Raw genomic sequence first — 16,815 nt, forward strand, 5'->3', positions numbered from 1 at the left:
TGTACTGTATATTATATTTTAATAAAACACATATAATGCACTCACAAACACATCAGGAGGTATGGCTTTAGAAGACCTAGGGAGGAGTGGATGGACCACACACGTGTAACTGGAGGATCGGAAGCCTTGTCGAGCTGAATCGGAGTGAAAGCACTGCAGGAGCCAGGACCGCAGGGCTGCACAGAGGGAGATGCCAATTATTTTACAATCTGTAACGATATACAGCACAGTGGCGTGCGTACCACTTCACTTCCACGTGTGTTCCACTAAACTGCAAGTGATGTCGACGCGTTTTTCCCCTCCTAGTGGGCGTTCTCACAGACTCTGGCAGACGTCTGTGAGAATGCCCTCTGGGAGGGACGAAAAGCGTTGACGTGGATTCCGGCTCTTTAGCAACATCACTTCTGGTTTAGTGGAACGCACGCGGAAGTGAAGTGGTACGCACGCCGCTGTGCTGTATATCGTTACGGATTGTAAAAGCCTCCAGGGTCCCCATCATTATTATGATATGCGAATATTCATCTGATATATTGTACTTATTATATAATGAATAAAGCCAGAACGCATTACACTATCGGACTCTTTCTGTCTTCCATTTTGAGTGATGGTCAATAGGAGAATACAGGAAGCATTATCCCCATACTTACCAGCCAAAGCTCGTTAGACCCCTATGCAGTATTGCCAAGGGATCCACATTGTCTGTTAAGTGGATTCACTTTGGGGTGTGAAACACAGCCACATTGCATGAGAGTCACAGATTGGCACGGACTTTCTGAAATAGGAGCACATTTCACTGGATACCTGCTTGTTGATGTTTTTTGGACATTTTTTGGAATTGTTTCTCATATAGACATATGGGAATATGGACTCACTTTACTAGTATATTTTCACGGGTTGTTCACATATTGATATTTTGTTTTTCCCTCACTAATTGTGTGTTTTAAAAGGATATACGTGTGTTAAGAAACACACAGCTTTCGTGAAATATCAGAAGTCTATTTTGAGACATAGAAAGGGACTGAGGACAGACATTACCCAGTCCCTTTCTCTGTAGTCTCAGATGAACAGTGAAGGAATGGGAAGCTCTTTGTGCTAAACAGCTCCCTGTTCATTCACAAACTGAAGAATAATAAACATGGTTTACTATGCCTCAGTACTGAATGAACACAGTAAGTGATCGGTACTGATCACTCACTGGGGGAGATTTACTAAAACTGGAGCACTCAGAATCTGGTGCAGCTGTGCATGGTTGCCAATCAGCTTTTAACTTCAACTTGTTCAAAGTGGAACTCCCAATCAACATTGATTATTTGTAATCATCATGCTGCTAGCATTAGTAAATAGATAGGAAAATATATCATATTTACTTGTTTTAAACATTTTTTTTACATTTCTTCAGTTGCTTCCTGGTTCATTGCCTAGGCAAATAATGTCATACATCCCAGGAGTCTTTAGAAGGGGAGGAGAGGAGAGAAGGAGGGGTTTTCTCTGCTAGGCACACTCTCCTGTATACATGCTTGAGCTAAGGACAGATGGATTCCAGAAAATAAATTCTACATGAATCATCTGCTCTTATGCCCCATACACACGTGCAGATTATCTGCAGACTTTTGTCTGCAGACTTACCTTTTCTATGTAGTGCAAGGGCCTGCCGGATTGCATACAAATTGAAAGTGTTTAGGTTTGACCTCATATTATATGGTTTTGGTAAGTCTGCAGACAAAAGTCTGCAGATAATCTGCACGTGTGTATGGGGCATTATTCAAGATGGTCACAGCCAGAAATGCTAGGGGGGTGTTTTTAAAAGTCGTTTCTCAACAAAATAAAGCATGGATAGATGGATAGGGGAGTTTGCTTTGAATATTAAAAATGTATTGAATACTGTTTTTGGCTTGTGGTGAAGGTCCCCTTTAGGCTTTGCAATAAAATTTGAAAACCTATTGGTTTCTATGCAAAGCTGCACCAGACTTTGCATTCTCCAGTTTAAGTTCATCATTGTGTTCATTCATAAAATGAAGGGGCTGATAAATTTCATTTATTACCTATCCCTTACTCGCTCTCCATCCTGAAATAATTCCCACAGCAGTTGGCAGAACAGGAGGGGAAGCCAAAAGTCCTACGGGTGAGGGGGAACCAGGGGAGCACACAGGTTGGCCCGGGCAGCAGACAGAAGAGGTACAGGGACAGGAAGGGAGACGGGGATGGCACATACTGGTACCGATCCTCTGTATTTTTATCTTGTGGCATCTGAATTCCAGAAGGAGGGAGAGGAGGAGAAGCTTACTTTCAGCTGCTGCAGGAGGAAAAAACTGATTGGTTCCAGTAAATGCTGCCCCCTTCTGTCCAGGTTCCAGGGGTCAGCAAGGAAGGATCACTGTCTACCCATCATCTGCCCACGATAGACGGGTTGCCGATCCCCCAGATTAGGGTGTGCCCAGACACAACTGGCATTCCTCGTGTGCCCAGACACAAATGGCACCCCTTGTGTGCATGCCTATGCTCGTGCAGTAGTGTCAGGAATAGGGGAAGTATTTCTGAGGGATTTCCTCTTTCTTATTCCTGGGAAAAAAGAGAAAAACCCTTAGCAACAAGCCCCCATTCCCAAAACTACTCTACAAGGATCTCTTCCAGGTGGGCAGGATTTCACTGACAAGTAGCATCTCCCTCTGTGGAGCCCGGTAGTCCCGGCTTTTGCAGTGCTTCCTCTCTGCTTCAGCCCAACGAGGCTTCCCGACCACTTGATCCTCCAGCTACACATGTGTGGTCCATCCACTCCCTAGATCTTGTAAAGCCATACCTCCTGTTGTGTTTGTAAGTGCATTATATATATTTTAATTACAATAAACATACTGTACATGATTTTAGATTACTACATGAAATCCCTTGCGTGGGTCTCTTCTCTTTTTTATGTTTTGTATGTCTCCTGGTCTGCCCCTCTGGCCACCCAGCAGCATTGGACTTCTGTTCCTGTAGATCAGCTATCATTGATTAGTGCCAGGGCAACCATGACCAATGGACTTAATTTATTATTTGATACTGTGGGTCATTGATTCAGAAATTCTTATTCCTACAATTAATTCGTCAATCTTGGTTTTGTTCCCACCATCACCTATTACATCTGATATTTGGGATGTGTGCTCTGGAGTGCTTTTACTGTTTGAATAGCAGTAAATGTGTCTGATTTTCAATATAGGAATGTAGTCTAGATTCAAGGATGGTGTTCAAGTTCCAAGTAGGCTGGGTGTGCTTGTTCCATTGATTTAGGTACCTACAGTGTCCCACAGTTCTCAGAGTTATTATCCATGAGTCCCAGACATTCCAAAATGTTTCCCATTCTTCTCCTTTTCATTTATCATAATCTAGGATATCTTCAGTTTTTATCAACTGCCTCTGTTGTGAATTTAAAAAATACATTTTCTCCACAATGCTTATAGATACAGAGCTAAATAACAACTTGTTTTCAAGAGCTTTTACCCCTTGCTCAGACTAAGTAAATACATTAGTATGCATGATCTGGGCAAAAGTTCACTTTAATTCAGGACTACATTGGGAACAGCAGCTATTAAAATAATACAATACTTTGGTCATGACTATGTAATGCACAACACCACTTACAAATACAGCGGTCAGGGATTTGTAAAATGCTGGTCAGTGGGAGGAAAAAACGTCATATCTCATTCAATTCAGTCCTGAATTTTACATGCCTGGTATAAAGAATGGTAAAATCCAAATTAAAGTAACCCCTTCATCATCCAAGGGAAATTGTTTTAAAAAATGGTTACTGAAAAAGAAGGCTTTTTAATACCTAAACAAGAGACAAAGTCTACGCTGTGCTAAATCAATAATATTTAAGGCAGCTGACACAAAGGTAATATAGCAAATCTTAAGAACACATAAATAGTGTAGCACCAAAATAACTGTGATAATTACTGAATCAAATTATTATTACTGTGACAATAATAAGTATTACTGTTAACTGATAAACATAATCCAAAAAAGCAGTACATAATATGGTCCAAATGCGTATAGAAGTGAAGAAAATTAATCTGATTCAACTGTAGCGCCCTCCTAGGTAGGTGCTAGAGTGAGTGTATATAGTTTTTGGTTTCTCTGCCTAACAGAGGGACAGTAGGTAAATGTATCTGTTTTTTGCTTAACAGAGGCTGTGAATGTTTAGCTGAGTCTGCTCACTGTGCTCTTGTGCTGCTCATGCTGTCTTGAGAAGTTTTACACTGGTCTGGTTCCAGGGCTATGGGAATGTACCGGACAGTGGGAGGAAACCTTGCAGATGAGAGCATGGATTTCCATATAGCCCTGGTCAATTAGAAGGGGATGTGCCCCAATGCATGCTGGGTAACTATTTATATTTGATGAGCACATAGGCTCTGGGTCTTCCTCTATAGAGAGAGGTCCAGGTGGTGAGGGGGCCTGCTGCCTCTCCTCAGGCACAGGCTGCCATGCGGCCTCAGGTGGGCGAACTGAGGGCCTGAAGCACTAAAGCTGAAACCCATGGTTCTTCTAAGAGCTGACTGAGGGAGGATGTTCATGGCTGGTGCTACAGGAACTTTGTGAGTACAGACCCCCACAGGGGATCCCTGGGACTTGTGCTGCTAAATCCCCCTTCTGGTGCTAGAAGTCAGCTGCTGGGTGCAAGCTAAAGGGGACACTGGCTAGTGTCTTGAAGAGGCAAAGTTCACTGAGTTCCTTCTGCTACAAAGGGACTTGTTCATTCTGTACAGCTGCTGTATGGTCCTACTGATAATCTGCTACACAATTGTATTGAGAAAGTTATCCTCACCTGTGAATGGTTCATTTGGAGTATCCTATCAATTCCCTTCTCTGCTCCAAGTTCTCCAAATAAAACATCAAAACATATCCCTTTGGATATGTGACTGGACATTGGAGATAACGAGCGGAAGAGTGCGTGCACCTGGCTGTGGAAAACACTCTGTGTCTGGTTGTGGATTAATCACTGGAAGACCCGGGCAAACAGGAAGGACATTCCAGCAGACAGAATGGCTCTTCTAGACAGCTTCCTTTGCATAGGCACAGGCTAATTCGTATTCATGATCATGCTTATAGAAATTGTGCAAGTGCTCGTGCACGTGGACATGCACATGTTAGTGTATATGCGTGAACGTCTGCTGCTTACGTGCGCGCATCTGTTGCTCGCATTGGTACCAAGCAGGCTATTTAAACTGAGCCTGTGCTATTCTTCAGTGCTGTGTTGTCTACGGAGTTCTTGTGCATACCTGCAACCTGTTACTCTGCATCTGACTACTGTTACTGACTTGGATTTTCTTGACTTCTCCTGAACTCTGCCTGCATTGGTTCCGCCTTGCCTTAAACCACACTTCTGCCTATGCATCTGCACCTGATCCGTCTGCCTTTGTATGACCCGGTTCATCTCACTCTGCTCCTGCCTCTACTGCTGCTGGGAGCCCCTGCCTATGGTTCACTGGTGTCCATCCAGCATTACTGCTCTAGTGACAACCTCAGCCTGCTCCTGTCTCCTGCTCATTGGTGTCAATACAGCACTCCTGCTCTGCTGCTGTCCACTGACAGTCTCCCCCTGCTTGATCCTGAGAGTCCGTCCAGCCCGGCTGCTAGCAAGACCAATAGGCACTTGTGCCACTCTGCACTCCTGTACTACCTGTCTACTCTATCAGGGGACCCAAGTCAGAGGTGTAACAGAGGTCTTCCTCATCGTATCAGGTTCTTCCACCAGCTACGTGACACCATGGTGGATTTTCCATACTGTAGTAAGCTTATTGTTCCAATTTATGAAAAAAAGCATAAAACACAAATAAAAATCACACACATGGCAGCCGCTGGCTACCTGGAATTGCACAGTGGCAAGACGTCAGCACTAAAGCTCCTGCCCCAAATTATATTAATATAGTATTATACCTACCTGTCCTGTTGCATGTCCAGGCTTCACTGTTTTGAAATGATACTGCTTGCTGAAGAATCTTGTGCATCTAACACTTCTAAGTATGTCGAATGCCTGGTCTCCTCTGTGTGTTGTGGTTATATTCTACAGCTGTTACATCACTTATGAGGAGCTTGGTTTCAGTCAAAGTCAGAAGTTATCGGTCATTGCTGGGACAGCAGCGGATCATATACACAAGTGGTAGGGGAGGCTACTGACATCACTAATCTAATATGTGTACATGGCCATACTAGGTCAATAATTTAATGAGCATCCCTGCCCTTGTGTATATGTGCAGCTGCTTATTGGCCCAGCAATGACAGTTAGCTTCCAGGTTCAGACTGAACCCAAGCTTATCCCTATACACCAATCTACCATACATATTTATGACCACTGACAGATTATGTGAATACCACTGATAATCTCATTACAATGGCAATCCGAAAGTTGGTGGGATGTACACTGTAATAGGCAGCAAGCAAACATGCTGTCTCTGAAGTTAATGTGTTAAAAGAAAAATAAATGGTTATCGCAGTTTGTTGTGTATGGGGTCATGTACCCGCAGAGTGATCATTTTTGAATAACATGGTCTATATGTTCTGTTATTATTTAGGAGAAAAAGGAAGTCAGGGGATTGGAGGAAAGTCAGGTGCTCCAGGTGGAAAAGGTTTGTAAAATTCAGTTATCCATCTACATTCTTTGTCTGCTGTCTGCCTCCTGTTCTGCAGTTTCTACATCAGCTCTTTCCTTTATTTCCCACTTTTCATTACCTGAGACAAATTTTCAACACATGATTCTTAATATATATAGTCAAACTATGTCCATTGAGCAGTAACCAATGACTACCAGTCAGCATTCATCATTTCTTGATATCTATTTAAAGTGATTGTAAAGTCTTGTTTATTTTTTATTTTTTAAAATACCAAATATGTTTCACTTAGCTGCTTTGTGCAGTTGGTTTTGCACAGAGCAGCCCAGACCCTTCTCTTCCTGGGTCCCTTGTTGCTGCTCCTGGCACCTCCCTCCTATCGACTGCCCCCACAGCAAGCAGCTGCTATGGGGGCACCCGAGCCGAGCTGCAGCTCAGTGTTTCCCATCTTTCTCCTGATTGACAGCCGCGGGAGCCAATGATGCCACGGCTGGGTCCCATCCAATCAGGAGGGAGAGTCCATGACGACCAAAGGACTCGTGGACATCGCTGGACAAAGAAGGACCTCAGGTATTAGGGGGTGCTGGGGGGGCTGCTACATACAGAAGGTTTTTTATCCTAATGCAAAGAATGCAGTAAGATAAAAATCCTTCTGACTTTACAACTTCTTTAACAGGGACGTGTATGTTAAGGAGCCTGAAGGAGCCGCATGGTAATTTTGGGTTCCTTGTTCCACGCCTTGACTCCAAGACCAAGAACAATCCCAGCCCCTCTGACATACCTTCTGCGAGCTCAAGTAATACCACAAATGTAAAATACTCTTCACCTAGCTGTGAGATATTGCTAGTAGAAAAAAAACCACACCAGGTTAGGGATAACTTGCTTAACCACTTGCCAACCAGCCACAGTATATATACTGCGGCAGGTCGGCTCTATTGCCCGTAACAACGTACCTGTACATTGTTTCATGCAATAGCCAGCAAGGGCACGCACGCTGATTGGCCACAGGGGAAGCCAATCAGTGGGTCCAGCGGATGCGATGTCCAGCAGCCACCCGTGATTACTCCCCAGAGAGGTAGAACGGCGGTCTGCCGATGTAAACAAGGCGACAGCCGCTCTGTCAGGGATGTCAGCAGGAACATGGATCTCTGTGTTAATCTAGTGAGTCCATCCCCCACACAGTTGGAAAGCACCCCCTAAGGAGGTCACTTAACCCTTTGATTGCCCCAGGTGTTAACCCCTTCCCTGCCAGTGTCATTAGTACAGCGAGTGCATATTTTTAGCACTGATTACTGTAATAATGTCATTCCCAAGTGTCAATTAGGTGTCAGATTTTTCCACCGCAATGTCACGGTTCCGCTAAAAATCGCTGATTGCTATTTAGTAAAAATAAATAAATAAATAAAAAAAAAAAATGCATAAATGGCAATTTCAACAGAATTCAACAACAGATCAGGCAAATTCAGACACAGAGTGCTAAACCGGGTAAAAGAACTATACCCAAGTAGAAAAGGGGGGGGATGTAGCACCCTACAGGTAGGTGCTAGGTAAATGTATTGTGAGCCTTGTCTGCCTAACAGCAGGGCTGTGATTTGTTTAGATAGGATGTCAGGGCTTCCAGATGAGCCTGCTGAGGGGAGAAGTGTCCCCACTGGCTCCTGCGAGAGGCTTCTCATAGGGCAGTGTGGGAAACCCAATCAGGGGACACATCCCAGCTTGTAACTACCCCAGAAGGCAGATTATGCTGCAAGGGATTCTGGGAGTGGGTATAAGTTTGGGGGGAAGTGCGTGGCACGATGTCTTTGGCAGGAGCAGAGTCCCAGGAAGGAGAGTGCGGCTATCTCTCCTCCTGTCTGAGGAAGGTGGATTCTCGGGGTGTCGTCTGAGTGTCCAGAGAGTGCTGAGTTGAGCTGAGGGGATCCGGTGTGCCGACAGCCTGCGGAGAGAGAGAGGGGTCCAGTCCCAGGAAAGCCTACACAAGTCGTGAGTACTGAAGATTGCCCTTGGGGGTCTGCCTGAAGTTAGGGGGGACCACTCCGTAAGAGGTTCTGGGATCCAGTGTTAGCTAGCTGTAAAGGGGGTACCTAGGTTGAGGACCCTGAAGCTACAGAGGGGGTACATAGTCAGTGCACCCTGAAGAGTTAAAGGGGGCACCTGCAGTTTGCGCCCTGAATTGTACAGAGCGTGCCAGTTAAAGTGACAGCTACACAGAATTCTACTATATACTACCTCAAGCTGTGCCAGGCGGGGGAAAGTATTCAGTGACTTTCACAGTACAACAGTGTCTGGAGTTCTACAGTTCTCAGTCTTGGATCTTCTGGACTATAAGTCAAGGATTCAGCACTTCTTCTGTTTTACAGAACATTCACAGTGTTAGTAAGCGTTGGCTGGCGCCGGCTGGCGTCGAGGAAGCGCCAACGGGAATTTCAGAAGTAAAAGTCCCAATTGTAATTAGTTAAGCCTTAAGGAGTATCCCACTCATTCCCTTCTCCCATCCCCTTAATTCCAATAAAAACCACAAACAAAGATGCCGGAGTTGTCGATGCTTCAGTTATCATACCCAGGGTCGCAGCTCACATGGGCTGGGGAGATTACCGGTACTATTGGCAGACCCACATCAGGCCATAGGCCTGGAAACCTTGCTACAAAAAGAACAGCACACTTCTATATCATTAGATAAAAAGCAATGTATAATAACTCTAAATGCGTTCAGAATGATAGCGGCTCTATACTGGTTCTGAGTGCACTCAAATTAATAGACGGGGGCTGGATCCTGCCTTAACTGGACAGCAGATAGAGCTTTAAGGTGATTACAACTAGGGGCAGTCCTTAGTCCTATGTTTCGTTGGAGCTCGTTGGTGCGTGTTGCAGCCTTCAGTAAGGCCTGCAGGCAGTATTAGAGCTATGGGGTCACTGGTTAACCACTCAAGCCCCGGAGGATTTGGCTGCTAAAAGACCAGGGGGTATTTTGCGATTCGGCACTACGTAATATTATCGGACAAGTGCGACGCTGTACCTAAACGAATTTGACGTCCTTTTTTTCCCACAAACAGAGCTTTCTTTTGGTGGTATTTGATCACCTGTGCGATTTTTTGATCACGCGCTATAAACAAAAAAAGAGCGTCAATATTGCAAAAATAACAATATTTTTCACATTTTTTATATGAAATTCCCCAAAAAAAAAAAGTAAAAATCAAAATTTTTTAACATTTTCAGCCAATTTGTTTTATGCTACATATGTTTGGTAAAAAAAAAAAAAATTTTTTTGGGTACTGCGACATTGGGGCGGACAGATTGGACCCTTGACTGACATTTTTGACACTTTTGGGGTTACCAGTGACATTTCTACAGTAATCAGTGCTATATATATATATGCACTGTTACTGTAAAATTACACTGGCAGTGAAGGGGTTAACTTTATTTGAGAGGGAGGGGCTGTGTGTGTCCCTAGGGGCGTGATTCTAACTGTGATTGGCTGTGGCTTGAGCTGTAGGAACACTGATCAACGGTCCTACATAGTAGAACCGTATGATCAGTGTTTCTACACAGGGGAGAATGACAGGCAGCTTGTTTACACAAGCTGCCTGCCTTTCTCCCTCTCCCCCGACGATCGCAGAGTGACCGGCGGACATCGGATCCGCCGGTCACACGCGCGGGGGGGTCCGTGACCGCGTGGGAGCGGGAACGCGCCTCCGGGGGCGCACGCTCGCTCCCCAGAGCCTCACAGGCTAATGACGTATATATACGTCACTTTGCCTGTGAGGGGCTGACCGCCGCAGTATATCTACTTGCGGCAGTCGGCAAGCGGTTAAGTAGCTCCTAGTGGTTTTAATCCCTAGCAGTGGCAGCAAGTAGAGGCCGCAAGCCCCGCTCACGAGTCCCGGTAACACTGTTAGTTGCCCCTCCGATCAGGGGTCAACTCGTTTAGGTTGCTTAGGGTGACTCTGGCGGGCAGCATGGCAAAGACAGCATCCCGGCAGTGGCTCTGTCTATCTGAGTTTTTTAGTCCCAGAACTGCTTCCCCACTCTGTAGTAGCTTCCAATGGCGTTCCATCTGTTCGCTCACTTTGCATCAGGTTGGATAAAAATCACAGATTTTTTTCAAATTTAAACTTTTTTATTTTATTTTAATCAAATATATTTTAATAAAATGCTTTTGGAGTAAAAATTCATCTAAAGACAGTTTTCTATTTAAGATACATTAATAATTTAGTTTATTCAGCATGAAATTTAGTAACATAATCTCACAAAAGTGAGTACACCCCTCACATTTTTGTAAATATTTTATTATATCTTTTCATGTGACGACACTGAAGAAATGACACTTTGCTACAATGTAAAGTAGTGAGTGTACAGCTTGTATAACAGTGTAAATTTGCTGTCCCCTCAAAATAATTCAACACACAGCCATTAATGTCTAAACCGCTGGCAACAAAAGTGAGTACACCCCCTAAGTGACAATGTCCAAATTGGGCCCAATTAGCCATTTTCCCTCCCCGGTGTGTCATGGGACTCGTTAGTGTTACAAGGTCTCAGGTGTGAATGGGGAGCAGGTGTGTTAAATTTGGTGTTATCACTCTCTCATACTGGTCACTGGAAGTTCAACATGGCACCTCATGGCAAAGAACTCTCTGAGGATCTGAAAAAAAGAATTGTTGCTCTACATAAAATGGCCTAGGCTATAAGTAGATTGCCAAGACCCGGAAACTGAGCTGCAGCATGGGGACCAAGACCATACAGTGGTTTTACAGGACAGGTTCCATTCAGAACAGGCCTCACCATGGTCCACCAAAGAAGTTGAGTGCACGTTCTCAGCATCATATCTAGAGGTTGTCTTTGGGAAATAAACGTATGAGTGCTGCCAGCATTGCTGCAGAGGTTGAAGGGGTGGGGGGGTCAGTCCTATCAGTGCTCAGACCATACGCCGCACACTGCATCAAATTGGTCTGCATTGCTGTCATTCCAGAAGGAGGCATCATCTAAAGATGATGCACAAGAAAGCCCGCAAACAGTTTGCTGAAGACAAGCAGACTAAAGACATGGATTACTAGAACCATGTCCTGTGGTCTGATGAGACCAAGATTAACTTATTTGGTTCAGATGGTGTCAAGCGTGTGTGGTGGCAACCAGGTGAGGAGTACAAAGACAAGTGTGTCTTGCCTACAGTTGTGTCTTGCCTACAGTCAAGCATGGTTGTGGTAGTGTTGGGGTCTGGGGCTGCATGACTGCTGCCAGCACTGGGGAGCTACAGTTCATTGAGGGAACCATGAATGCCAACATGTACTGTGACATACTGAAGCAGAGAATGATCCCCTCCCTTTGGAGACTGGGCTGCAGGGCAGTTTTCCAACTTTATAACGACCCCAAACACACCTCCAAGACAACCACTGCCTTGCTAAAGAAGCGGAGGGTAAAGGTGATGGACTGGCTGAGCATGTCTCCAAACCTAAACCCTATTGAGCATCTGTGGGGCATCCTCAAACATAAGGTAGAGAAGCGCAAGGTCTCTAACATCCGCCAGCTCCGTAATGTCGTTATGGAGGAGTGGAAGAGGACTCCAGTGGCAACCTGTGAAGCTCTGGTGAACTCCATGCCCAAGAGGGTTAAGGCAGTGCTGGAAAATATTGACACTTTGGGCCCAATTTGGACCTTTTGACTTAGGGGTGTACTCACTTTTGTTGCCAGTGGCTTAGACATTAATGTCTGTGTGTTGAGTTATTTTGAGGGGACAGCAAATGTACACTGTTATACAAGCTGTACACCCACTACTTTACATTGTAGCAAAGTTTAATTTCTTCAGTGTTGTCACATGAAAAGGTATAATAAAATATTTACAAAAATGTGAGGGGTGTACTCACCTTTGTGAAATACTGTATGTAGCATGAGGCTGTATATTCTGCAATATTTACATTTTTGGTAAACTCATTTAATGTATCCAAGCTCTTTAATCTGAGATAACATTCACTGCATTGATGCATTCACACAATTTCACACTAACTACCAGCACGAATGAGTGCTACATTTAAAGAGCACCTGTCATTTCAGATCCATCATAGCAGTGCCTGTTAGCGGGCATCCACTCACCTGCTGCCACCACGTCCCTCACCTTGTTGTGTCATTGCTGCATCACCAATCGTCCCATTAAAGTGAATGGAATTGTCGGTGAGTCAACAGCGGGACAGAGGAGGAGCCGCTGCGGGACAGAGATGACAGTTGCTCTTTAAAACTTATGATTTAAATTGACTTGTTTTAAATCAAATCCACTCTGCTTTGCATTTTGTAAACTAATAAAAATAAACAATTAAAATAACAGAAAATTTCCTATCAAATACTTACCGTAATTTTCCTTTCCTGATGCACTCCATGGCAGCCTACGTGTGGGTTAGTCCCGCCTCTTCCTACCTCATAGGACCCTACTCCCATAAATTTTGCTCTGCCACAGAGACCATGTTCCATAAATAGCCTACTCCAGCAGATGGGAGGGGACTCCGGCTGCCATGGAGTCCATCAGGAAAGGAAAATTACGGTAAGTATTTAATAGGAAATTTTCCGTTTTCCTGACAGACTCCATGGCAGCCTATGTGTGGGAAATAACTAGCCAAACACACCAGGGTGGGCAAACTGATGTTCAAAAATAAATTTAATTTGCACCATAAACAGATAGTATCCACAAACCAAAGTTAACAGATGATAAAGAAGCTGGCTCGATACAATAACGAGCCATGAAAGTATGGATTGAAGACCATGAAGCTGCCTTGCATATCACTTCAGGAGCCAGATGACGGGAAGCTGTCCAAGACGTCGACACTCCTCTAGTAGAATTCACAGTCACCGCTTCCGGGTGAGCCAAGCCCATAGCTCTATAAGTCCATTGAATGGTCTGGACAATCCAATGCTTCAATTGTCCTAGATGAAGCACGCAAGCCCTTGTTCTTCCATAGAGAAGGACAAACAGATAATCTGAATGACGAAAATAAGATGTGGCTTCCAGATACAGTCTCAAAATTTGCCTGACGTCCAGGGGATGAGCAGCAGAATCAGAGGATTTGAATGTTGGTAAAACAATTTCCTGATTCTCATGGAAGATAGAGGAGACCTTGGGATGTGAATCCAACATAGGAATTAGAACCACCCGATCCAGAAAGAACGTCAAGAAAGGTTCCTTGCATCCCAGAGCACTCAAATCAGAGACCCTCTTTGCCGAGGTGATTGCCACCAGAAATGCTACTAGGTGTCACGGAACCATGAACCAGACGTACAACAACAGATAAGTGAAAATAAGAAAGCTTTATTGAAAAACAAGCTATAAAGCAAAAGTCCAAACGGATGGTGAAACCGATGCAGAGTCTTTGCGAAGCCAGGGGCAGGAACCAGCAGGGTAGTCAGACGAAGCCAGGATCAGGAACCAGCAGGGTAGTCAGACGAAGCCAGGATCAGGAACCAGCAGGGTAGTCAGACGAAGCCAGGAACAGGAACCAGAAGTAGCAGCAGTCTTAGTAGCATGTGAACACAGGAGGACCAAGCAGGGAACTGAAGCCACAGACCTCCTATATATATGAGCTAGGTATCCAGCTCCTCCCAGTGGGAAGGAGGAGCCGCAGGGTGGGAGGCTACAAGAAACCCAGAAACCAAGATGGCCGCCAGCACATGTCAAACGAAGGAGAACAGCAAGAAGGTAAGACCATGACAGTACCTTCCCCTCAAGGGCCCCTCCTCCGCGGAGTAAAGAACGGTTTCTGAGGGAAGCGTGCGTGGAAGGCTCGGAGCAAGGCAGGAGCATGGACATCTGCGGAGGGAACCCAGGAACGCTCCTCTGGACCATAACCACGCCAATGAACCAAAAACTGCACCCGACCGCGGACCAGGCGTGAGTCCAGGATATTGCTCACCTCATACTCCTCACGATTGCCCACTCGGACCGGACGAGGCCGAGGAACCGAGGAAGTGAAACGATTACACACCAGAGGCTTCAACAGGGAGACATGAAACACGTTGGAGATCCGCATGCCAGGAGGAAGCGCAAGGGCATAGGCTACCGGGTTTACCCTGCGAAGCACTCGGAAGGGACCAACAAAGCGAGGCGCCAGCTTGGGAGTGGGCACTCGAAGGTTGAGGTTGCGGGTGGACAACCATACACGGTCTCCGGCCTGGTAGGAAGGAGCAGGCGCTCGTCTGCGATCAGCCTGGAGTCTCTGGCGCTGCGCAGAGACCTCAAGGGACTTCTGGATCTGTACCCACGAAGCACGTAGGACGGAAAGGTGATCCTCCACAGCCGGAATATCCTGGGGAGAGAATACCTCCGGTAACACGGCAGGTTGGAACCCATAGTTGGCCATGAAGGGAGACGTCCCAGAGGAAGAGTTCACCGCCGTGTTCCTGGCAAACTCAGCCCAAGGCAGGAGGTCAACCCAATTGTCTTGGTGATCGGAGACATAGCAACGAAGGAATTGCTCCAAGGCCTGATTGGAACGTTCTGCGGCCCCATTGGACTGAGGGTGGTAGGCCGAGGAGAAGGAGAGATGAATCCCCAACTGGGAGCAAAAGGCGCGCCAGAACCTGGACACAAACTGACTCCCCCGATCCGACACAATCTCCTTGGGCAAACCGTGCAACCGGAAGACCTCCCTGGCAAAAATCGTGGCCAACTCCTGTGCAGAGGGTAACTTCTTGAGAGGAACACAGTGACACATTTTGGAAAACCGATCCACAATCATGAGAATGACCGTATGGCCTCGGGATGCAGGGAGGTCCACAATGAAATCCATCCCCAGGTGTGACCATGGGCGCTCCCCGGTGGCTAAGGGTTGCAGAAGGCCCAACGGAAGGTGCCGAGGGGACTTACTCTGGGCACAAACGGAGCATGCCGCTACATATGCGGCGATGTCGGAACGTAGGGAAGGCCACCAGAACAGACGTGAAACAGCCCAGGACAGCTGATTCTTTCCAGGATGCCCCACGGTCTTGGAGTTATGGTAGGTTCGCAACAACCGAGTGCGCAACTCCTCAGGCACAAAACATCTGCCGTTGGGTCTCCCAGAGGGAGCACCAGATTGAGCCGCCAAAATCTGCTCACCCAGGGGAGAGGTCAGGCTGGTGCGAATGGCAGCCAGGATCTGATTCGGAGGTATGACCGAAGTCGGAATCGACTCCTCCCTGGACAGGTCGGAGTACTGCCGTGATAAGGCATCAGCCCTGATGTTCTTGGAACCGGGTAGGTAGGAGACCACGTAATTAAAACGTGACAAGAACAGAGCCCATCTGGCCTGACGTGGTGTCAATCTCTTGGCCTCAGAGAGGTAGGTCAGATTCTTGTGGTCCGTCAGGATGAGGACCGGAACCACCGAACCCTCGAGCAAGTGCCTCCATTCTTTAAGAGCCTGCACGATGGCCAATAACTCCCTGTCACCAATCTGGTAGTTGCACTCCGCGGAAGACAGTTTCCGGGAGTAAAACCCACAAGGAAGCAGAGGACCCTCTGGTGTTCTACGCTGAGACAGAAGGGCGCCTACTCCCGTCTCAGACGCGTCCACCTCGAGGACAAAGGGCAACCCAGGGTTGGGATGCGACAGAATCGGAGCCGACACAAAGGCGGACTTTAGAGCCTCAAAAGCTCGGATGGCCTCGGGCGGCCAGACCTGGGAATTACTGCCCTTCCTGGTCAGATCCGTGAGAGGCTTGGCTAGCATGGAAAAGTCCCTGATGAACTTCCGATAATAATTGGCGAAGCCCAAAAAGCGCTGCAGGGAGCGAAGACCACTGGGCTGGGGCCACTGTAAGACAGCCGAAACCTTCTCAGGATCCATGGAGAACCCCTCAGCGGAAATGATGTAACCTAAGAAAGTTACCTGGGATCGGTGAAATTCGCATTTCTCAAGCTTACCGAACAGCTTGTTCTCTCGTAACCGTTGCAACACTCGTTTGACATCCAGAATGTGGGTCTCCATGGACTCAGAATATACCAAGATGTCATCCAGGTAGACCACCACACACTGCTGCAACAGGTCACGGAAAACATCGTTGATGAATTCCTGAAAGACTGCGGGCGCATTGCACAGCCCAAAGGGCATAACCAAGGATTCATAATGACCGGTCCTGGTGTTAAACGCGGTCTTCCACTCATCGCCCGCCTTGATCCTTACGAGGTTATATGCCGCCCTCAGGTCGAGTTTGGTAAAGACCGTGGCCCCTTTAAGGCGATCGAACAGCTCGGAAATCAAGGGTATCGGGTAAGCGT

General features: G+C 46.4%; 1 protein-coding gene across 1 annotated transcript in view; it reads left to right on the forward strand.

Moving 5' to 3' along the window:
- The window catches only part of LOC309560833 (ficolin-2-like), a 112,809-nt gene that overhangs the window by 36,154 nt on the left and 59,840 nt on the right, over positions 1-16,815 (forward strand). Inside the window, exon 3 of the mRNA XM_082264517.1 lies at positions 6,546-6,599. Within this exon, the coding sequence (XP_082120643.1) occupies positions 6,546-6,599 (54 nt within the window). The remainder of the gene's footprint in view (positions 1-6,545; positions 6,600-16,815) is intronic.

Source organism: Pelophylax lessonae, assembly GCF_965119305.1.
Source record: "Pelophylax lessonae genome assembly, chromosome: 7".
NCBI lineage: Eukaryota > Metazoa > Chordata > Amphibia > Anura > Ranidae > Pelophylax > Pelophylax lessonae.